At 45.9% G+C, this 24,425-nt stretch overlaps 2 protein-coding genes across 4 annotated transcripts in view; one reads left to right on the top strand and one right to left on the bottom strand.

Annotated features, from left to right (window-relative positions):
• The first annotated feature begins 1,897 nt into the window (after positions 1–1,897).
• Positions 1,898–11,989, top strand: LOC126867751 (excitatory amino acid transporter). 3 transcript variants are annotated; one of them, XM_050622622.1, is made up of 11 exons: positions 1,898–2,925; positions 4,627–4,752; positions 4,863–5,070; positions 5,742–5,784; positions 5,856–6,109; positions 6,177–6,410; positions 8,513–8,707; positions 8,796–8,930; positions 9,003–9,111; positions 9,188–9,306; positions 10,233–11,989. In XM_050622622.1, exons 1-11 carry the CDS (start codon positions 2,751–2,753, stop codon positions 10,279–10,281), a joined length of 1,647 nt encoding a protein of 548 aa, XP_050478579.1. In that variant the 5' UTR covers positions 1,898–2,750; the 3' UTR covers positions 10,282–11,989. The 3 variants fall into 3 exon arrangements, 2 of the variants coding, with proteins under 2 accessions (XP_050478579.1, XP_050478580.1); XR_007690402.1 differs by having other exon boundaries at positions 1,899–2,925; positions 9,188–9,459; XM_050622623.1 differs by having other exon boundaries at positions 1,899–2,925; positions 9,188–9,322.
• The window catches only part of LOC126867746 (protein dachsous), a 216,981-nt gene continuing 203,848 nt past the window's right edge, over positions 11,293–24,425 (bottom strand). The window contains exons 13-17 of the mRNA XM_050622607.1: positions 21,813–22,758; positions 21,434–21,719; positions 18,025–18,321; positions 15,564–16,020; positions 11,293–15,490 (exon numbers count right to left, since the gene is read on the bottom strand). Coding sequence (XP_050478564.1) covers positions 13,162–15,490; positions 15,564–16,020; positions 18,025–18,321; positions 21,434–21,719; positions 21,813–22,758 — 4,315 coding nt within the window. The 3' untranslated portion in view covers positions 11,293–13,161. The remainder of the gene's footprint in view (positions 15,491–15,563; positions 16,021–18,024; positions 18,322–21,433; positions 21,720–21,812; positions 22,759–24,425) is intronic.

Here is a 24,425-nt window from a genome sequence, read left to right as displayed (position 1 = left end):
CCGTAAACAATAGGGAACCGCGTTATGGTTACGACAATATGATGCAAATATGAAACTACAACGTCATTGTTGGTCGATTATCGAATCTGACCGCGTGTTAAATGTACGGTGTTAGATGAAATTAAATTTACATGCTATACATATAAATTAGATCGGGTTACGACTCTTAAAACGTTAATCTGACATCTTGAATCGATCGAACGTATGTTTCTTCGTTGTAGGAAGCGGCTAAGATTGATAATCCATATTTCACGTAATATCCAATCAGAGCCTCATACCCTCGAGCGGTTTCTGTTAAAGCTTCATTAAGGGAGCCTTTCGACTTTCGTTCAATTTTAATCCGCTTACGAGCACACGTAGGGAGAATCGTACGTACGCGATCACTGAAACGTGACGGCAATTGGATTCCAAGACTTTACTTGTTCGTTCCTTATTTTCCATACATCTCATTGGCTTGCTATACAAATTGAATCTGTTCAGCGTTCGATCCCAGTTTCCTCTGTAATGAGATTCTTGGATCGGTAACGAATCGCAAGACTGTTTTCAATATGAGACTATAGACGATATTCTTCTCGGAGGATGTCGTCGGCAGTGCGAAAAATGCAAACAGCCACGCACGAATGCGTCTCGCTGACAAAGAGGAAGATACGGAATCGGTGGTTGTACATGTTCGGGAAACTCGATAAATAGAAAAACTTATACCGATGCTGTTCTCGACAGTATTACAGTTCCCTCCATAGATTATTTACGAGAGGGGTGAGTCGGGATCCCGGCACCTTGCTATCGGAATGATCTCAAACGAGAAGTTCCTTTCCATTATTCAAGAACGGTGACCCGCTCTTTCGCAACGCAACGACCGAATTTTTCTTGGGATAATTCCACGCATTTCGAATAACCTTTATCATACGAATACGACAGAAATATCGATACTTATTTACCAGTAGCTCGCATGTAGGCATTTGATCGAGAAAAGATCAAAGAAACTTCCGTTTAGCTATAACAATGCGAATATTTTTATAATAATATTATATCCCAATGCAGTTTTATTTCTGTTAAAGTCGTCTTTTTTAACGAGGATGAAACCAAATTGGCATAAATGCGCGATTTCGTTCTCGCGATTTAAGATCCGTCCCGAATTCATTGTTGTTCGGAACACGTACGAGTTCGATCGGTTCAGTCTATAGCTTACGTTTCTTCGATATCGGACAAATTATCGAAATAAAGTCTAGTGCTTCCATCTCTTGCTGTTGGTAACAATCACCTGCTCCGTTACCAGTAGTAAAAGCCATTACGGTCGGACACAAGTAGATTCACTTCGTTCCCGGTCGGACACTTATCGAGTATATTCCTAATCAATACAACGTTATATCGCTACTGCGAAATACGTAACCAGACACGATTAAAATGGAATTAAAGCGTTAGAAAATTTTTATGGGAAGAATATTTTTGTATTCGGCTGCTATCAGCTTTTTCAGCTGCAAAGAAACTTAAATCATCGAGATACTCGTAGGAATATGGACATTGATTTTTCAGGACATCGAAAAATCAAAGAGCAAGCATTGTGAGAGTAGATTCGTTTCATAGGACGAAGTGCATCTATATCTGGCAGATACTCCCCTGGAGCATCAAAGCGTCATATAGTTCGTTCGTTTAGGCCATCAAAACTTGTGCGCTTTTATTTCGACTCTTTCGTGTTATTCCTCTCTGACTATTGTCGCTTGTAATACACAATCCAACGACAGTTCATCGGTGTCAGATATACATACCCGTTTTCAGTCGACCGACTTAGCCACCGGAGTTCGCGCAAGCGTCTTCCGGCTGAGCCCGTGGGAACGAGTAGGGGTCGCCGGGGAAAAGGGGAACCTCGGCAAATCAATACGTATATATCCTCCAGTAACCGGTCAGTTGGGGCTCATCCTTCGTGATAAACGTATCGAAGTCTAAACGATCATCAAAATTCATTCGAATACTTTATTCGCCATTTTCTTTTAATTGCCACGTTGACCGACTAATCGATCCCGCTCGTTCTACTATTAAAAAGAAAAGAGTCACGCGATTCGAGTAATCTGGTGCATGCAAACCAGCGATATCAGCCCAAGGTGCAAAGTGCTAACTCTAAAAGGTAACTGACCCTGTGCAACAACGCGAACGTTCAGGCAGAATCAACCAATTGCTCCGAGAGACCGGTGACCTCGGTAGGAAGATCGATCGCAAGCTTTCCTTTCAAGAAATTCTCTCCCTATTCAATACGGCCTGGTTATCTACCAACGATCCATAAAAGAGTAAGTCCTCCGAAGCTTAGAAAACAGAGAACAACCCATCCCAGTGTTCTTTCATCCTGAAGAACTTGTGACTTTAATCCTCTCGCACGTCAAGTGAGCGCGGATAGTAACGCGAGGCCATTGGGTTGCGTTAGCGAGGGACCGATTGATTCGTCTCAACTTGACTCGAAAGAAGTCGAGTCGAATCCCTGTACCACGATCGAGCTGCCGCGCTCTCGCAAGGCCGTCAGGCTATTGGAACGTCTGGTGGGAGCGCGTGATTGCTCGTTCCGCACGGATTTCCCGAAACACCCCCAAAACGGCAACCCGTCGTCGTTGTGGTGTTGCCGGGGCCCCGCCGTTAGCCGCGAGAGATCGCGAGAAGGGAACTTGGCAGAATCGGCGGGGCGATCGCCCAGAGGATCGGCCTCCTCGTGCGCGACCGGCTCCACCACCACCACCTACGCCGCTTACTGGCGGCCTAGTGAAATGGAGGAGAAGTCCTCGGCTCGGTTCTCCGAGTACTTGTTCGCCAAGATGGATGGCCAGGACGTGTCGGCCTCTCAGGGTCCCCGTAAGGTGACCGCCGACACCAGAAAGTTCATGCGGGAAAATCTTCTTCTCATAGTTACCCTCTCCGGTGTTCTCTTCGGCGTAATACTCGGTAAGTACGAAGAAATATCAAAATCGATCGAACATTCGGTTTACTCATCTACGACGTCGAACATCCTTACGATAATATTAATTTTATACGTTGACCTGATTCATCGCGTACGTCGGGGCGACTTCTTTTCTCTCTCGAGTCAATGAATCATCGATATGTCAACTAAATGTCAATCGGTTACACATCGAGCTTGAAACTTGAGAAAACATGGTTACCTTATAGTATCTACTCAATGAGGTTGCAAAATTTCCATCAACTTTTTATTTATAGTAAATACGATGAAAGTAGTAAGGACGAGTTCCGAGCTACATCACGTACTCCAGATAATGACAGGGTCATGCCAAAAGCTCCTTACGCTTTCGTCCATTACGGGAAAGCGTGCCAAGGTCGAGTTCATCCGATACGAGCCGATCTTACTTTTTCTGCCGATCGATAGCAGTCGTAGATAGAAGCCCATCTCTGTTCCTTCATTTCTTCCATCCTTTTCTATCTCCCTTTTCTCCATTAGAATTTTACGCAAACGAAATGCGAGTTTTCTGTTGCGTCACGTGTGCGAACGCCATACACGTGTTAATAAATGATTATGCGCGCTACTTAACGATCGGGTCTTCGTAATCGTTGAAACTATATCTGTCAATGATGTTCCCTCGCGAGTCGAATTGCTTGCTGTAAATTAACATTGACAACGAGAAGGGATATAGACTGGATATGTCTCGCGCGCCATTAACCGAGACGATCCACGTTAAAATTAACTTTTGTTACATAAAACGCTAACGTGTTATCCTGTTAAGAGGTGACAATCATCGACGAAAGGTTTCCGTTAAAAGTCTCATCTATTTAACTAACTTATCACCTAGAAACAGGAAGGACAACCTTGAACACGAACGTACTAACCTTTCTTTAGAATTACGTCGAAAACGACTCTCTTTAAAATGACTCGATGACCGTCGACGTATTTTCATTTACGCTTCGTCATTCTTTTCGACGATTTAATTACCACAGTGTACATCTGTGGCGATGTTAGCGAATTCGAATTTGGAAATACGCTTTTCTAATCATTCGCAATTACATTAAATGGCACGCCCAATTTCTCGCGTATCCTTTTACATTCGCATTACTACTCGTCGATAAAGTAATTCTTTCTAAAACTCGCTCGCGTTTATAGACAATCGACAGTCAGTTACTGGCACTAAAACATAGAGATATAAAAATATGTATCGCTGTGTAAGTGGATGCGTTATAGGAATAGAAAGAGATCTCTGCATAGAGATGTCTTCCGTCCTTGCCTAATCAGGCATGCACACTGATGCTGCTCGTTGATCGGTGTTACACTTACATATTTAATATACGAATCTGCATGCATTATTAGACAAGGACACAAGTAGCCTCTTTTGCAGCGTTCTCTTGCTATTCCCATGTCGCCTTCTCAGCTCGCTCACACACTTTATTTTTATATCCCTACGCATTAAAATATTATTATTTTTAAAAAATTATTATCGCAAAGATCATATCTAGTAAATTTAAAGCGATGTTATCATCCGTACATGGTCTCATGTATTATACAGATATAACTTTTTACTGGTAAAATTTCAGAAACCGAACTTGTTTTCATTCTGCTGTGCCACTTCATCACATTCACCTTGAATAGACTTAAGCCTTCTAGAAGCAGCTGTCATAGCAGTAATCTCGTTATTTTTTCAGGGTTCGGTTTACGACCCTTGAGCCTCGGCGATGACGCAGTTATGCTAATCAGTTATCCTGGAGAGCTCTTCATGAGGTTGTTAAAGTTAATGATCTTACCACTAGTGATTGCCAGTCTCATATCAGGTAACTACATGTAACTCGATGCGTTATGAGAAGAGCTGAGCTAATAAAAACTATATTAAAAACTGATTATGCCGAAGCAACGCTAATCGTGTAACGTCTACAACTTACAGGCTCAGCAAGTTTGAACGCAAGAATGAACGGAATGATCGCCGTCAGAACTTTGGTGTACTTTATACTCACGTCGTTACTGAACGCTGTCCTTGGTGTTGTCCTGGTTCTGCTCATTCATCCGGGTAATCCTGGAATTAGAAAATCGATGGCGACCTCGCACAGCGGGAGAGCCGTTAACATCTTGGACAGCCTTCTCGATTTGGGAAGGTAGATAGTATTCCTATCTTCTTCGTTTATGAAATAGTGTTAGTCGTTAGATATCGATCATACTTGTTATTTTTGTACTTCTGCGTCGACACGTACGCCAACACTGTCCCGGAATTTTCCTACGATAAAAGTAGAGTCCTTTACCTCGTCGCCGGAGCAACGCTTGACTCGTTCCACTGTACTCTCCGATGACAGGGGTATCGTGGTAACTTTCATCGCATGCCTTGCGTGCTATTGGATTATTCTCATTGATTCCATTGCTTGTCCGGTATAATAAAGCCAAACCACGACGACAGCGTTGTCCGGATTAAACACGGTTATCAACAATCGACTCATCGATTCGCCGAGTAAAAACCCTTTCTCCATTTTGGCTATTTACACATTCTGATAAATTATTGGAACTACATAAGCGTTTCCAGCGGGAATTAAGGTCGTGTAATTTCACGACCGGTGAACTTTTCCAACAATTGGGAATGATACCAACCATGACGGGATTAAAAGTATCGATCGCATATACTTTATTTATACGTGCTAAAGAAATCCGTTTAAAGCATAGTTCAAAGCATTTGCGGTGCATGCTATCGACTAACGAAATTATAGCGCATATCGTCGATAAACGCAGCTATCGATTAACTAGTTATGAAAATTGCGCCGTATTTCGCGTGTTACAGGAATATGTTTCCGGATAATATTTTCCAAGCAGCGTTTCAGCAGGTACGCATTTTCACCATTATTAATCGCATCTATACGTATATTCTATTCATTACACGAAATTTTTCTGGCAGGCTCACACCGTATATGTTCCAAAAACGATGCCCTTTCAAAATCTAACCGACTCGATATCTTCAGACGTTCTCGGGGACGATGAATTGATGAGAGTAACACAATACAGAAGCGGCACGAACACGTTGGGCATAGTATTCTTCTGCCTGGTGTTCGGCACGTTCTTAGGTACTCTCGGCGAGAAAGGCCAAATCGTAATCGACTTTTTCAAAGCTGTGTTCGAGGTTATCATGCGAATGGTGTCGACTGTAATGTGGTACGTATGAAGACGCTTATTCGATGGAAGGATGAGAAGCTTAAACATGAAAATCGTTTCCTCGTAGGATGACACCGGTAGGCATCACCTCGGTAATTGCCGGCAAAATACTCGGTGTCGCCGATCTGGCATTGGTGATGTCGCAGCTCGCCTGGTTCATCGTTACGATCGTGATCGGTGTGTTTTTCTATCAGTTGGTGATCATGCAGCTGATCTATTTGGCCTTCGTGAGAAAGAACCCCTTTAAATTCTACACCGGCCTCGCCCAGGGTACTCTCACCGCATTCGCCATGTCATCAACGTGAGTCGTCGATCTTCGAACTCAGCCCGACCTTCAGAGTACCCATATCGCCTACCTCACATGGCCTCGGTCGTCATCGTCATTTAGTTTTTGATTCTTTTACTCGGTTGATCGCGATTCATTACCATCGGGTCTCTTGCCAACCGAATTCGTCGTGCCTTTTATTTTTATTTTACATCGTGTCGATTACGTTTGTCGATCGTTCGAGGAAACTGCAAGGCGATCAAGACTCGAAATAACAGGTCGACGCATGCGTTTGAATCGATTGATAGAGACAATATGTTTCAGCCAGCCGAGAGGAGGCATTGCGAGGCCTTAGTCCTGTACACCTTCCCAGATTGATACTTTCCCAGCAGCGTTTCACAACGTTAGAACACAGTTACGATTCGCTTCGAAGACGTTGTCGAACGCTATCGAATCCTACTTTCCGTCATTCATTCGATTCCTCTTTGAACCTTTTATGTTTCTTTAATGTTTCCGCGCTGTTCGCGGGGAAACTCCTCATGACCAATAAGAAAGAGAGAGAGAGAGAGAGAAAGGGAGAGAGGTATGCAGTTCTGGGTGGCACTTAGGATGCAGATACTCCCGGTTAGTAGTAATTATCGACGAACTTTCGGTGAAGTTTTAATGTTTAAGCGCATCTCTGACCGAAATGATAAGCGTATCACCGAAATAATCGAATGTATTACCGAAATAATCGAATGTATTATCGAAATAATCGAATGTATTACCGAAATTTCGATGACATTGATAATATGAAATATGCAACAGAGAGTAGACTAACGAAGAAGGATAAAATCATAAACAAAAACTGTATAAGTGCACGGAAATATCCTGGTTATGTCCGTGTGTATTTAGCCGGAAATCAGCTGACTCCGTGTCACCTGGACTGATTCTTGGCGTGGAAGACTTAAAGGGCTTCCATTATCCGAATCTTCTGTCCCTCGTAAGAGGAAGGATAGAGGAAGACGAGACCGCCAAAACAGGCTTCGTGCCACATATGATATTTATTTAAGTATTTTCCAAGAAAATTTTCCAAGAGGAAAGCTGAAAAAAATATTGGTTGCTCGTGTCGAGCCCGCTCTTCCAGGTTTGCCGGCGCCGTCCATCACTGGCCAGAACACCCGAACTACGATCATTCTCTATTTCTTTAACTGTTCATTATCGCGGATCACGCGAAGCAACGATCATTTTTTCAGTTTGTCCATCAGCATTCGTCAAGTAACCAAAATTCACGTGATCCGACCCCTGTTCTCCTTTCATTTATCCACTTTCCTTCTTCAGACGTTTATTCCCCGCTCGTTCCTTTCGATGCATCGTGGGACAGAGAAGCATTCGTACATCGTGTGTAACGGTTGCAATGATTCTTAACGTGCTTCGAACCTTTTCCGTCCCATCATTGCGGCGCTCAAGATCGTAAACGCCCTGCAACGGCAATATCTAATTCAACTTGTTTTCTATGTGGATTAACTTTTTCCAGAAGAGAGCGTACACAACTGTGCGTACACTGTGCGACTGAGAGAAACAGCTCTTAGTGTATCTGAACAGAGACTGTATGAATATCATGATGATGTATTAGAACACGCGCTGCACGCGGCCTTTTGCAGGTGGTTCAGAGACCGAGGGTGGCCTTGGTAAGTAATCGATGGCCGCAACATGAAGGTACATGCGATTGTCTGTTACAGGAGTTAGCCTGATTTCGAGACACGATGGATGAATCGTCACTGTTCCGTTCGACGTCGACATTAACCCTGGTTGATTTTCAGTTCGTCTTACGGTCATTCTGGTTATTAGTCTCTCGAAACCTTTCTGTCCATGCCACTTGTACCACCGAACGCTCTATCAATCGACCTTGACGCGTATCTTTTCATCGAATTTCTTATTCGCTTCGTACAATTCGTGCTTTATCCATTTCATTGCATTATTCGCCGCTCGAAAACGCACTATGTCGAGGAAGTTGTGTTAGAATTTACGAATTACGATCACACTACGCCAGAATGACCCTTCGTCCATGGACATCAGCTACGCAGCACGGAGAAATGATCTTTCTTTATCACTCGACATCTGCATTGCCCGATCTTTTCTAACGCAGTTTTGTACAGGGCTGCTGCACTTCCGGTCACTTTTCGCCTGATGACGGATAAGCTTCGAGTCGATCCTAGAGTCACCAGATTCGTTCTGCCGATCGGCTGCAACATTAACATGGACGGGACAGCGCTGTTCGTCGCCGTAGCTAGTATCTTCATCGCGCAGATGCATGGCATGGTTTTGGGCTTCGGCGAAATTATAACGGTTATGTAAGTTTTTCCTTATTTAGTCCGTTGCTTGAACTCGTTACTTACAACGATTCCCATTTACATCAATATGGCATCGTTCTTCTCTAAGTTTAACCTCTACCGCTGCGTCCGTGTCATCGGCGTCAGTTCCAAGCGCCGCCTTGGTTCTCCTTCTGGTTGTCCTAAGCGCCATCGATGCTCCTGTTTACAATGTCTCTCTTTTATTCACCATCGATTGGTTCGTGTAAGTAACACAGCATTTTTCCTTCGATAACAAGCAATAAGTACTAAGTTCACTAACAATTTCCACATCCAGGGATCGCATTCGAACCACGAATAACATGCTGGGAGATTGTTACGCCGCTGCTGTGGTCGAGCAATTGTCGAAGAAGGAGCTGATGGCGTTGGATGCAGCAGCTTATCAAGTACGATCATTGCGAGACCGTGCGAACGCTATTTGGGGTGAAACGAAACAAAATTAACTCGGGATATTTCTTTTAGTCGGAGACCGTTCTGCCAACGACTATCGCAAACGGATGCATTTCCGCCAACAGGGTATCCGATCCTGACACCATCGTCGTCGAAATGCAAGACGATACGAGGATAGCCGGCGTCGCCAAGTAAACAAGCTTGTTGGTAGGGCTAGGCTATCACTTTGTAAGATTGCAACGATCGCGTGCATTTTCGTTACATCCTTTATTCTGCTTTGCTACCGCAAAATCTCATGCAAATCGTTGATATTTACAAATGATTCACGGCAGGCTTTCCTCATGGTACGTACGTCTTTCCATTTTCATATTTTCTTCGATTGCTATCAAATTTTCATCGGCTCACTGTCAATGGAAGCGAAAATCAATGAATCGCGTTAGTCGTATCGATCATCGTCCGAATAACAGTAAGGAGCAAGCATAATCATGTCCGCCCACAATGTGCTTTCATGAATCGTACGCGACCCGACTCTTTTTATAACTCATTCGTAATTATTAAGCGTAACCTTCGCTATGAAAATCGAGCCGCTTTGACCTAGAAGCCGTAGATCATTGTATTCCCATAGCATCTTATAAATAATCAATCAATCGCAAATGTGGCGTACCGTGGAGTGATTCATGCGAAAAACAGAGTGAACTTTTGCACTGATGTTATTCAAATTATTGCGAAAACAACCTTGAGAGTACACAATGTGGCATAATAAATGCTGCGTGACATTGGGGAAAAGCGAATGTGAAACAGCGAAGAAAATTGCGTGAGTCGAGAATAATTCAGGCTATGCTTTCCCCTTGAGATTTCTACATAATTCTTTGGAAATAACAACCAATCTCGATGGATTTGGACTTGGATTTAAACTTCTCGGAATAAACGAATCAAATTATGAAATATCTATCCATCATCGAACATCGATCATGATTCATCGTCGACAGCTTTGACTGCATTCTTCCATGCGATCGTCATCCTCGATACACGCTAACGTTCCATCGTGCTTGTTAAAGTGCCGCTTCGAATTTGTATCAACACAGGGACATTCTTCAATTTTGTCGTTTCATTTCAGCATCAGCGTATTGCAGATACCAAGGAGCGTGACGGAAGAGACAGTTTGACCTGCGCTAACGTTCCAAAAGTTAGTTTAGCTAGCTGCGTACATATAAAATACCATCGAGTGTGATGCGTTCAACTGGGATCAAAAAACAGTACACCGGCTACGCGAATGTTATCCTTTTATCGCATCTGTTTTCTACTCTTACAGAATGTGTTCGAAGGAATTACATGATTGCAACCATAACAGATATCAAACATAAAGTCAATACGAAAGAGTGTGCTACATGATTCGCCAGTCGTTTAGTGCTATGATCGTATAGCAATAACGATAACGAAACCATTTCTAAGCTTTTGTAGTGGCTTCTTCGAGCGAGCTGAAAATCGCCAGATCACCGATTCGATTGCACTCTGGAGTATTAACGATCGCGTGAACAGCGTCGGATGTGGTGCCTTATTTTAACGGCGGCGTGTAAATGGCCGCCCGAAAGTAGTAAAAGCGCTTTTTATTTGCCAAGCGTAGGGCAGCGTTAACTCATTGCCTGGTAAATATATCCCGTGACCGATCATTGTACTGCCATAAAATCTTTTGTACAGTGTGAATTGTGCGAATCGATGAAACAATTTCACGAAACATTTAACTAATCGAGAACCTTTCTTCGTTATCAGACAATGAGTGAAACCTTGCATGGTGCCACGATGACTTTGTGACGCTTGATCGATGTTCCCTTTTACATCGGATCTTGATCGATTCTTGACAATTACGTGGAAGAATATCGAAACGTTGGTAAAGGGTTTTATGCAACATTTTGTGTAGCGTTAGAATCGTTGTGATATGAATCGATTAGCACGAGTCACGATAGTAATTACTTACAAACGTATCATACCATCGGTTAACGTTTGATAGATAGAACATCGTTAAACACTACCAATACGTAGACGAAACATTTCGAAAGAAAACGTAGATTCCTTTAGCGTTTATCCTACCGAATTTCATATTTGGACCATCGACAAACGTAGATCGGTGTATAGAAATCTTTACCGAAGATAGATCGACGATCTTAGAACCGAAGACATTTTTGTCCGAGATATTTGTCGACAAGTACCGAATCTGCGATTCTGCCTCTGTTTTCGATTAAACCTTAGGCCAATTTCTATCTCGAGTTACAGTTGCCGACTTTGTAACACATCCAAGAAGATGATTAAAAGGAAAAAAAAACAGAAAAAAGAAAAAGAAAAGATGACATAGCGCTCGTAAACGAGAAGTTTCAAGACTGGACATGCCATTTAAATTACAATGTATTTATACCGTTATAGGAGAATTCTGCAAAGGATTCACTAATTTTAGGCACTAGAAACGTAGGTCGATACGTGTTCTCTCGTAGAGACTGTTTAATGTACAAATTAACTGGATAAATAGTGCTTCGTAGCGAGCTCTCCGTCGCTTGAAAAATATACACGGGTTCGTCGAGAAACTTGGAATAATTTTCGCAACTTCGTCGCCGTTTTCGTTTAACAATTTTGCTTTTCAGGTCTCCCGGTTGTCGAATTTGCGTCGAATCGTTTACCTTCGAGTTTTGCCGTAGCCCAACCGTTTGCGTAACATTGATTTTATTTTTCGTTCAAACTGCGTATACGAAAGCGCGCTTTGTTCGTAGTCTTATAATCTGAAAGAGCGAATAGAGAAATAATTTATCAAAATACTTCAAAGACTACATGTGAATATACTTGTAAGGCTCAACGTGTTGTATTACAAGACGCAGATTTATACAAGTCTGTCGTGTTCTTCTTTTCAAACATATTCCTTGCCTGTCTCCTTTAAATACCCACAATGAGATATATAGGGTTTGTAAACAGAAATCCGATAGATTCCTAAAAAATTCATTTATTTAAAATTCACCGTCAAGTGAATCCTGGGCTCACAGAAGAGTCTTTGTACAAAGAGTTGTTTTTTTTTTTATACAAAATATGACATACCTATTTCCTAATATTTTTATGTATATATATACCTGGCTGAGAAAAACGTTGTCGTCTTCCGTTACATCGAAATTCCAATTGGAAGACCAGCACAAAGTAGAAATGAAACGGGGCATGAAAAGGTATCTCCGGAGTTGCGCGAGCACGAATATCGGATCGATCAGTTCGCTCGTGTCGACGCATTTTCAATCCGTTGATATCGCCATGCTCGAGGAAACGTTCGTTCGAGCGATCGACCGATTCGTCTCGGTCTCTAACGAAATTAAGGTGACTGTACAGCCGCGCGTTTCAACGGGCATGGCACGAAGACACGGACTTCGAATCGAGACTATCGGTGCGCTATCGAGTCTATCTTTTGATTATAAGGCGTAATGGTCAATTTTTTCTTGTTTTTTCGCATGAGTATTATTTACACGATTGCTTAACGATTACGCGGCCCATTTCGGGCTCCTCTATGTACAAACAAACGAGTATTATTTTAACTATCGATCGACCGACGATCGAAACGGCAAGTAACAGTCGTATATCTGTGCTTAAAAAAATATCGCGCAATCGCCTCTTTTCCGCAGGTCATACGTTCTATACGTTAGGATCGTTGCGCGAGTACGAGAATACGGGATTATCTACAAACGTTCGTTTCGATTCTACAACTAGACGCGTAAAAGAGGCGTTCGTGACTATCACGGCGGAAATAAAAAAATGTGCACTTTGGCACCTTCGAGAATCTCGTCGAAGGTCAGTCAACTTAAAGTCTCTATTTTATACACACTGCGCTCATACTGCAATCACACGAAATCGGGTATACGCTAACGACGCTTTCAACGCGATAAACTCCGATTAAAACATTCTCTAAAATATAACTCGCAATTTTCGAATCGACGCTATCGAATATACGCGATATCGGATCCAAGATATAACGGGACTAATACTAATATCTGACGCAACGCGACTATGATTTCGATATACCGTTAGATCCTTAATTCAGCGTCGGTAACTGGAATACCTCTATTGGCACTTTGACCGGACCTTTGAGTGGCAGGTGGCACCAAAGGACTGATACTAGGACTTCTGGTGGCGAGAGGAGATAAGGACGGAGAAAAACTCGGGCTAAGGGCCGCCGATGGGAAAGTGGAAGCATCGTGGCTGATCGGAGATCTTGGAAGAATGCCCCTGGCTAACGCGGGAGCCGCCAACGACCTAGGAGCAACGGAAGTGAGCAATGGCGGGGGCGGGGCTTTATGTACAGACTTGGTCTTGCCGCTGCTTCCTGAATTTCCGCTTTGAACGCTAGCAGCGTCGTCTTTCAGCCTGGCGATTTCGCTGAACACGTGAGCAAGTGGTTGATAATGGGGACCCCAATCCAGCAGATAGTCCCAATTGTACGATCCAGTCAGTTCCTCCTCGCTATGAACGATGGAACTTAGGGATCCGTTCATCGATGGACCTCCAGGAACTTCTAAACCCGACATCGGTCTTCCAGGTTCCCCGATTTTCCCATAAATCAAGGTGGCGATATCGGCTTCGGTGGCGGCCTCGTCCTCGAACAAGTGTAAGCTATCGAGAGGCAGCGCTTCAGGCGGTCTTCTCGGAGTACCAGCCGGAGGGTCGACGATGCCTAACCTGGCTAAATATTCCTGAGTATTGTGAACCGAGAGATCACTAGCCGAGTCTCCAGTCTGTTGGCCTTCGTTGATCATTCGAATCTCTTCGTCTTCTCCGTCGTCCTCGGCCGAGCCTCTGCCAGACGAGCCGGACTGGTCGCTGCCGGACAATTCCGAAGTCGCCTGTTGCTGCCCGGATTGACCAGAGGTACCATACGGTGGTATCTCATCGTACTTGGGGGGTGCAAATTGACAGGAAGCAGCGCCGCTTCCACCATTGCCGTTCCCAGAGCCTCCGTTTCCTCCTGCACCCACCCCGGCAACGCTTCTAATTGGTATAGTATCGAAGGCGCTCGGATCCACGTAGCTATTGGACGCAGTGGCATTGCTCTCCCCGTTTAAACTCGGTTTCGTGCCCGGTTTCTTATGCCTTCGATTTCGAAGATGAAGATAGAGGAAAATAGCACCAAAGACGATAACCAACAAAAGCAAAGCGATTAATAAACCTAACGCCCAATCGGCTAGGCCCCCAGTCGCTGCGACTGCCATGTTAGACCCAACATCGTTCGGGGTAGCCAAAGCTGTGGCGCCTCTAGCTTCGTTCACGTCGCTATCATCCGTCAAAGTGATTTCTACCACTGTCATGTTCGACAAAGAGCCCTGTCTACCGGAACTGGCACTGACCACTAACCTCGACGATTCCTCCACGTCCATATCAATGTGCACCAGCTTCTGCTTTACAATCAACGCGCCTGTGGTGCGATTCAGTTTGAAATAAGGGTGTTGCGAGGTCAGTTGATAAACGACTCGTCCGTCGGGACCTTTGTCTCGATCTGTTGCTGTTACATGACCGATCACCGTTCCAGGGATCACCTGAGCTCCGTTTCTAATACCGAATCTGTACATTCTTTCTGTGAATTGCGGGTAAAATTCATCCCTGGATTCGATCTCCACTCGGACTCTGACGGCTGCCGTTCGGCCACCTGTATCGGTTGCTCGTAGAGTGAACGCGTATCTGTTTCGCAGCTCATAATCAAAGACAGCGCGCGTCGTCACTGTGCCGGATTTTCCATCTACAGCGAACAATTTCCAGCTATCGTCGATATCGGAAAATCCGGTTGCCGCGGCAGATACTATGGAGTAGTTCAAAGATCCAAATATACCGCGATCCAAGTCCGACGCTCGCGCGGAAAACACGATCGTCCCGATCGGTTCGTTCTCTCCGACAAATTCCAGGTATTCAGAGACTGGGAACTTGGGTGAATTGTCGTTCACGTCTTCCAGGTGAATACGAAGCCTCGTCAAAGCGCACAGCGGAGAAACTGGATCGCTGTCGCACGCCATGACCACTAGATTGTGAATGTCTGGTTCGAGATCGCAGTCCAAGGTTGCGTTTACTTGAACAGCGCCGGTGGTTTTGTCCACGCGAAACAGGCCACCGTCGTTACCGGAAGTAATTTCGTACGCTAAATTCGCAGCCACGCTGCCAGCCAGATCGTCGTCCTTGGCGCGCAACATGGCCACCGTGGTACCGCGTACTGCGTTCTCTTTGATCGATACTTGATGAAGATCCTCCAAGAAACGAGGGTAATTATCGTTCACATCTTCCACCGTAATGATTACCGTAACAGGTTCGTCTCCTACCAGCGACCCGGTTGTCATGTTTTCGTTCTTGGAGCCTAGTCGTAAAACGTATCTGAAAAATTCATAACCCTCGTTAGTGCCAAATTGGAATTCCTACGAAAACGTTAAAAATCGATCGTGCTTACTTGTCTTTCGTTTCTCTGTCGAGCGTTCTGGAGAGAATCAATTTGCCTCTGGATATTTCGAACGTTCCGCTGTCATCGCCGGCAACGATGGCGCCGTCCAAAAGGTCCACGTCGGACAATCTCATCAAAGTGGTGCCCTTCAACGTATTTTCTTTCGCAGTGACCTTGTACTCTTTGCCGGGCAAGCTGCTCTTCAAGCTGCTCAATCGCACGACGACGGAACATATGGACGAGGCCGGTGGCTTACCGTAATCTTCCGCTACGATGGCCAACTCCACCTCTTTGGGCAAAGGTCTTGGTATCGCGGTACGATTAACCGTCAGAACGCCGGTTGCGGGATGCACTGAGAAACCTTTGGTAGCTTTCAGCAGATAATATCGTACTCGACTGTTGTCCTCTGTAAGGTCGTCGTCGGTCGCGTTTACCGTCAGAATTTCTTGCAAGTCCCCTCGTCCTTCTGCAACGACAAAAAAAGAATGACGAAAGTGAGAAAGAGAGAAGAGCTATCGATCGTAGGCAACCGTACGAAGTTTCCCTATATCGAGAGTACGATAAAGCGGAATGTAGATGAAAAAAGCTAAGTATTTGCACCGACGTATTGGGAATCGATCGTCGGTCGCATCGGGAGAGTATACTTGAAAAAGCGCGCGGGACAAAGATCGAGGGATCATGGGCGCGAGGTCAAGTACCCTCTCCACCTCTTTTTGTTGGAGGTACCACGTCCTCGAGCAGCACCACCGCCACCACCAACTAAGTTCTTTCTTTTCTTGGTAAAGGAGGAGGATAAGCCGTCCTGACATCGGGCTGAACGGAAGTATGAAATAATAACCAGTTATATAAATCGCTCGGGCGAGCCGTGGGGCCAGCAGGATGGAGCAGCTCCGCAGCTACAAAAATCATTTCGATGCGTTTCAAATCGTCGGATAACTCGGCATTAATGTGCCAAGTTGCAACCTAAAGCGAAAAAGGAAGATAAAGAAGAAAGCTGGAATGAAACAGGAGAGAGAAAGAAAGGCGGAGAGGAGGGGAGGCTGAAATAAAACTTGGTGAACGCGCACCCCCTTGGGGATGTCCGAGGTGAGGAGGTAGGACGACCTCGGAGGAAAGGGAATTTGAACCGAGAAGTGACAGGTACTCTATAATTATTGCGAGACGCGTATGACCGTGGAGTATGCGTGTTCGCATCACGATTTGCAGTGGGACGAATTCTTATTACTGGCCGAGCTTCATTAATCCCACCTTCTTTTCGGAATATATCCTGCCTTCCCCGGACAGTTTAATACGATTTTGATAATCGCCAGATTAACCCGTCTTCCTCGTTCGTTTATCACGATATAAATGATCTGCGCACGATTCCTCCCTAGTGAGAGATCGGAAAGAGTGTCAGCGAGAAAATTAAACCTTGCTCGCCTATTCTCTGGAAATCCCGCGACAAAATAGCCCTACTGGAAGCGGCGTCATCGATCAATTGCGGAGGAGAGTATTTTTTAAAACGTCACTCTTGACTTTCCCACTCTATTTACGAATCTACGCGGCGAAGCCCGAGAGGAGACGAAAAGAGAGATGCAAATTCGCGAGGCAGTCACCATCGGAGCTCCCCCCTTTCAACTCTTTCCACGTCCACCTCCTGCCAATCCAGCCTCCCCTGTCACCCCTCTGCCGCCCACCCAAATGCACCATTAGGCGCGGGCCTATGTATTTTTAATAAGTTTCGAGAGTCTTCGAAGCCGGCGATCTCGGCCGGCGGTTGCAACGAAGGCGGCTTTTCGGCTGCCTCGCAAACGGTGTCCTCGCGTTTATTTATGTGCGAGGCGTTCGCAATTCTCCTCGTCTCCCTTCTGCTTCCTCTCCATCTCCCTTCCCCTCCCCCTTCGTCCCTTCTCCATGCCGTCTTTGCCATTCCTTTTCACCCGACCCCCTTTCTCCCTCTCTATTCTCTGCTCGCTGTGTGCTCCCTTCGGCGTTCGAGTAGCTAGCTTTTCATCGATCCTCTCCTTCATCCTTCCATTCTCCTTTCCTTTTCGTCGTTTTCGATGCTCGTCCCCCCTCGTCCGGCTTCTTCCGTTCTCTTCGCTTCTCTTTTCCGCGCTTTATCTTGGCGCGGTGTCAATTCGAGTTTGGAACACGGGCAACAAGACAACGTGTGTCTACTAAAAACCAGTTTTTAAACTCACGTTTATTTCGCGCCGAGAGACTTGCCTCGGGCCGTCGTCGTCCCCCTCGACATCTTTCTCTCCCTTTCCCTCGTTTCTTCGAGCCCCTTTCGCCGCTATTCCTTCGACGGAATATCGACCGAATAGGTTGCAACTCGTAGCTATGTACAGTTCACTGCGATCTCTTCTCCTTCAACGTTCACACGAGTCTACTACCTTCGCTTCGCAGGAAACTCTCCGACCAGGTTGGTACGGTATGTGGCAAACGATTCGCGGATTCGAAGAAAACGGCCACGAAAATTACTTACCAGGCAGCGTGGCGATGTAAGCGGATTGCTGGAACCGTGGAGCGTTGTCGTTGAGATCCATGACACGAACTATCAAGTCCGTGGTCGCCTCGTGAACACCGTCGCTGGCGATAACTTGCAAGCTGTATTCCGACCGTGTTTCGGCATCCAAACGTCTTCGGAGAACGACCTTGCCTCCGTATCTATCGATACTGAAAGGACCTGGACTGGTCACGTTACCAAATCGATAGGTCAGAGCCGGGGAACTGTCCACGTCGTTCGCCGTGATGGTGGTTAAGACGGTGCCAACAGCGGTACCTAACGCAAAACATATCGCAAATGAAATTCAACTCGTTAGAATTTTACTGAAATCGGGAGGAAAATAGCGTTAAGTTCGTCGAGCGACACAGAACGTCCGCTCTTGATGAACCATTTAACTGGAACATCGAATGGCAGCCAGTTCATCGTGGTACAATGCCAGACTCCGTTGTTACTGATGAATGGCGTCGTTATACGGGCCAACCCGCTTCCCTTGATCTTTTTATTTTCGGCCAGAAGCCACTTTGTCACCGCCAGACGATCATGTGCGATACGTATACAGAGTATTATATATATATATATATAGAGCGGTGTTGCAATCTCGGCCGAGCCAGACCGAGCTCTTCCGCGAAGTTAAAGACAGTTCGAGGGAGTCGCGTTTAAAATGCATTGAATCCTTACTTATCGGCTCTCTCTATCTCGCTGGTGCTAAGAAGAACGCTCGGCGAAGATTCGGTCTGCGGATCGTAGGCGATAATCTGCAGTTTGCCGTGAGCAAATTGTGAGAGAGATATCTACGAGCGGCCACTGGATATTAGAAATCGTACCACCAAACAAAAGTATCGTCGTTACTGTGAGAAACGATAACGTTTAAAATAGAATTTCGCGAAACGACAGATACTGGACAGAGATGAAGGACGAGCAGAGCGATACACGCGCCGATAAAGGAATTATTTTCCGATGAAGTGACGCGTCCGAATGACTCGGGGACTAGTTGGCACGCGGCAGCGTTCGCTCGTAAATTTCACGGGTGATCGTTAAAGTCGTGTAAATCGGTTTCGAGAGCGGCCACGGCCCTGAATGAACGCGTGGCTCGCACTGTACGAGCTCCGCGCCGCGCCATGCCGGTAGTGTTCCTCCGCCACGCCGCGCGTCATGCCACGGAAGTCGAAACAAAGATCTCTCTATCGGTGGATGTTCTCGTCCGCGTTTCCGTTTCTCTCTTCAAGCCCGCGATATTCCAAGAAACAGGCTGAGAGAGCAGGCAACCAGCACGTGGTAAAACTCGTTGCTCGCGAAATATATAAATTCACATCGGGTACTACTCGATCTCCGTAAGTTATATCGCGGTAATTCTGATTACCGGAGGTCCTCGGTATTCGCGGATTGGCTACGTAAATACGAATACGATGTCGGCGATGTGCTCCTTGTACGGAAAATGCGCTCGTCGGTGGTCTACCATTGTTTCGATTTCTCGTGTCAGTGCCACTTTCGGAACCGATACGATCGATGCTGTCGATTAAATCCTCCTTTGGATACACGTGTACGTGTGCAGCCGCGTACGTGTTCCCATCTAGCGGACGCGAAGGAAGGCCCTTCAGGAACAAAGGCGTGGGCTATCAAACATCGGCGAACCGCACCTCTCGTTTTAGGCTGAACGATAATTACATACGCCACGTTCACCGGGATAATTAAAAACAATTATCATGCGCTTCGCTAAAATATGAACGGACCCGACTACGAGATCGTTTTTTATCAGCGCGCGGTTCAATGAAGTAATCGTGTCCTCGATTTCATCGATTACTTTATGCCACGACCAAATTTTTCGCAATCGATCGCATCGCAACGGACGTAGAGACCTTCATCGAGGCCTCCCATGTCATTGTCGAAGGGATACGTAGTCAAATCTTTGAGGTGATAATAAGCGCGTAAAAAGGCTGCCACGTTTCTGCATATTTAACACGTTACGCGATTGCGCTATTTAAATTCTATCGAATGCTGCATCCTCAATAGGGCTGCTATGTAGTAGTCTGGTTTACAGCGCGTTCAAGTTTTACGATGATACAAAGTAGATAGCGATCTCACGTTATTCCGTTCGCGTGAGAGCGCACGTTGTTTTGCGTTGAACCTTAAAAATATACAGTAAAAACCAAAAGAAAGACCGATAAGATAAGAAAAAACAACGAACAATCAAAAAGAATACAACAAAAACGTGGACGAAAGAAGAAAAGAAGAACAGGAGCAGAAGAAGGGGAAGTACTCCCATATACTAAGAGCGGAAGGATGAGAGGCACAAGAGAACGAAGTGAAGAATACGAAGCGCGTTTAAATCTCATCGTCCGAAGACGGCAGAAAGCGCAGAGAAAAAGATATCGTACTGAACTATTAGAAAATTGTTCTACGTGTAGCTCTGATCAATTACTTTTACGTATCGCCTGCTCATCTATTTTTTACAGTCTATCGCCTTCTTTCATGCCATGTTTTTTAACATTTTGATCGTTACTCCAGCGAAAAAGCAGGTCTGCTCGAAAAGGTAGCAGCGCGAAGCCTGGTGTTTACGCGTTAAACTGGAGGCCACCTTCGCTCGGTGCCGTTTCATTGAATCGTATCTGTCAATGAGGAGCAATATGAAACGAATGTGAAGGACAAACAGCGTGGAACAACAGGAAGAACGAAGACCGCGAATTATTCAAACAGGCGTTCGCAGCCTCGCCTAAGTTATGCAGATTGTTCCGAACAGTTGGACTTTAATGCCGGCATAAATCCTTTCCCACTTAACTTTATACTTTGAGAGTAGTATGCACTCCTACCTCTGGTATTCGTGTCCCTTTCTTTTTTCCATTGCTCTTACTTTTCCCTTTCTTTGATCCCATCTCTTTTTCTCTTTCGTACACTTGCGTTCTCGAGCGTTTCGCCTCTCACAAGATACACTCGGCTTTGCCACGCGGAAACATCTCTTTCTACTTTCGACCAACCGATCTTTCAACAAAGTCGTTTAGAACTCGAGCGAATCGATGCTAACGAATTCCACGTAAAATAGGATAGTAAACGAATATGAAAATTCGATCGTTCTTTTCGAAGAGCGTCTGGTTCTGGAGTTATTGACCAACGCCATGTTGGTCGTGAGGGAGCTAATTGCCGGCCGCAATTAAGCCGAAATTAAGGAGGTGTACGCGTATTCGTGTTTGCCCGTAATTTGTTCGCGCACGATCGCGACCAGATGAGACAAATAATCGGTGATTAACCTTCGCCTCGACCGTACACTGAGAAGAATAAACGCCATAATTGAACTATACGACCGGCATAATTAACTCAATGACATTTATATTCTATCTTTTGCTATCCTTCTGACCTTAATTTAGCGTCGTTAGTGATAATTAACGTGGCTTACCTTCGGAAACGGAGATGATACTGTGCTCTGGAAAAGTCGGTTGATTGTCGTTGATATCGATCACGCGGACGCTGAGAGCAGCCGTTCCGGTCAACTGAGGATTTCCTTGGTCCGTCGCGATTATCGTTAGTCTATATTTCTCTCGTATTTCACGATCGAGGACGATATTGGTTCGAACTATGCCGCTGTACGGTGGACTGATGGTGAACGCATTGTCCGGATTACCGTCGACGATATGATACAAGATTCTGCTGTTCATCCCTTGGTCCGCATCGCTGGCCGAAAGCTATGCAAACGAAACACGCGTATTATACGCCTCTGGCTTACAAGCTAGTGGAAACTTTTAATTATTGTTAACATGTCGACGTTATATTTTTACCTTGACGACAAAGTCTCCTTTGACGTTGCCTTCCAGGACCGTTGCCGAGTACTGTGTTTGAGTGAAGATCGGTGGATTGTCGTTGACGTCGGACACCTTGACTACAACCTTCACGTATGCTTCCAAAGGATCGGGACCACTGGTTCTAGCAGCTACAGCGAGCACATGCTGCGAACTTTCTCTAGGTTTCTCCTTGGATTGCTGTCCTTCCAGAGATCTACCCCATGAATTCGTTCGACTGTCATCGGTTTGTTCTTCCACAGGTTTCACCCTCATATCGGTCCACAATTCCGCGTCCAACCTAGAGGGATCATTCACGCGCAACAACCCGGTATCCTCGTCGATAGTGAACGTGCCAAAGTCGTTGCCCGATCCAAGGGAGTAAGAAACGTGTTGCCTTCTACCGTCCGACCGAACGGCCGAGACTTGGACCACTTCGGTGCCAGCCGCAGAATTTTCCTGAATAACAACTTCGTACGACTCGTTTTGAAATTTCAACACTGGCGCCAAGTCGGCGAGATCTCCGACTTGAAGTTCGATCAATCCTCGAGTGCTTTTCGGTGGATTTCCTTTGTCCCTGGCCAGCACCTCCAAGTGATACGTCTTGCCGTTATCCTGCGACAGAGATAACGCCGCAGTAACGGCACCTGTGCTTGGGTGTATCCTGAATTTAGGCTTCTCTTGCTCGTGCAGAAAGGAGTAGACCACTTCTCCATTGGGACCGTCGTCGGCGTCGGTCGCCACTACTCGCAGAATGTTCTTCTCTGGCTGAGTGCCGATCGACACGCGGGCACGAAAGGGATACTCGTCGAAGACAGGGGCATTATCGTTGACGTCGCTCACTCGAATCTCGACCGGGATCGTGGTACTCCTGGCGTCGTACTTGCCGCTGTCCGTAGCTACCACCACGAAGTTGTAGGAACTTTGGCGTTCGCGATCCAAGGGGCTGCGGAAAACAATCGGGCTAGAGACATTCGATGGATTGAACGAGTGGCGAAAATTCGCGATAATTATGGACAAAAGGGAAAGGAAGAATTTTTTGACGGGACGGACAAGCCGGAAAGCTCGGTTACATTAGCGACTGGCGAAAATTACGTTCGGTTCAGAGCTCGTTTCCCCTGCGCATCAGATGCATCTTTAATTCTGATTTACCGGTCAATAGACGATTGTTCGAACCAGGAGAACGGGCCGGATTTAAGGCGGAAGGTGGCAGCGCAGCGTAGCGCGACGGCGGATAGCTTGTTTGTCTGACGGAAGCCTTAATCGTGCACAGCGATCTTGTGTAATCCACGTCCGCCATTACCATAACTCTGCGGATCCTCCATGGCGGCTCGCTGGTCGCCGTTTTGTGTCTTAAATCGCGCGAAAGCCGGGGAAGGTTGGCTGTTTTTTCGCCGTTACCACTGAGCGAATTTAGCGTCCCCGTCCTCGTGAGCTATACGCCTCGAGAAATCGCTATATCGACTTAGGGCTCCAACTCTCTCCCTCCTTTTCCGGATTTCTACGCCTCCTCAACTGAATAGTTCAGCGCGTTTTTAAACATCTTTTTCCCTTTGGCCGGCACTCTTGCCGCTATCTAGAATTTACTCGCTAGGAGGTATTGCTCTCCTGCTTCGATACATCCGTGAAACCAAACGGCGCGACGTCTTTATCGCGCATGTTAATTCTAATCTAATTATACTATCGTGGCAAATTTTTCGCTCGACCCACGGCTCGAATGCATAATTTGTTCCCATTGAAAGTAACCGTTTAACGAGTAACATTCAATTGTCGGGTATTTTTTCTAGAATCCCGGTCAGATAGCAGCGATAAAGCGAGTCAGGGGTAATTTATCGTATCGCTGGACTTTGTCTTTATTAGCCGCTTGGAAAAGTCACGCGAACCTTGCGAATTCGCGGGCCGGCAATAAGCACCGGCTGAGCTCAACAATGTCTTTGCCGCGTATACGCTGCCTGCTTCGTATGTGCACGTAATAACCTTTAACGAGCGTGGAATAATAATCGTGCGCCGGTAGCGCGCAAAATCGACGCGGTTATTTACGATTTAACCGAGCAGAGCCGAGAGTCGACTCTCGCTGCTGACCGTCGCACCGTGCGATTATACGAGCGCGGCTATTTTTATTTACACCGTCTAGATGCGAGATAATATTCTTCGAATCGCTTCTGTTTGAAAATCATCACCTCCGCTAGGATGATGTCGCATCGATGTTCACAGGATTCGTACCGCTATGGTTCGATTAATCGTCCGAGCGCAACGTTATCGATACCGAATCGTCGTTCCTATTCAAGTTAGTTATCAATCCCATCTCTTCCGGGTGGTCCTGGGAATGGACATGGGGAGAACTTTTATACACCTACTCGTAGCGAACCTGCGCGCTGCTAAACCCGCTCGGGCCGTCGAGGTAACAGCAATAGCAACAATACCAACAACAACGCGATACAACCACGCGGTTGGTGACTACCGATTGGGAAGAGGAACGAGCGCCGGCAGCAGCCGCGGAGCGAACGACGGAGAAAGAAAGTTCGTCCGAACAAGTGGTGGGAGGAAAAAGGGACGGAGAAAGAGTCGCAGACAGAGATCGCGAAAGAGTGGCCCGACCGGGATCTGGTTTTG

This window comes from Bombus huntii, chromosome 7, assembly GCF_024542735.1.
Source record: "Bombus huntii isolate Logan2020A chromosome 7, iyBomHunt1.1, whole genome shotgun sequence".
NCBI lineage: Eukaryota > Metazoa > Arthropoda > Insecta > Hymenoptera > Apidae > Bombus > Bombus huntii.
This window is presented reverse-complemented; position numbering and strand designations above follow the sequence as displayed.

Bases quoted from the DNA above. Each gene is read 5' to 3' on its own strand.
- LOC126867751 (XM_050622622.1), top strand. From the start codon at position 2,751: ATGGAGGAGAAGTCCTCGGCTCGGTTCTCCGAGTACTTGTTCGCCAAG. The intron at 8,931-9,002 runs GTAAGTAACACA...TTCCACATCCAG, and splicing joins TTCACCATCGATTGGTTCGT to GGATCGCATTCGAACCACGA. The intron at 9,307-10,232 runs GTAAACAAGCTT...GTTTCATTTCAG, and splicing joins AGGATAGCCGGCGTCGCCAA to CATCAGCGTATTGCAGATAC.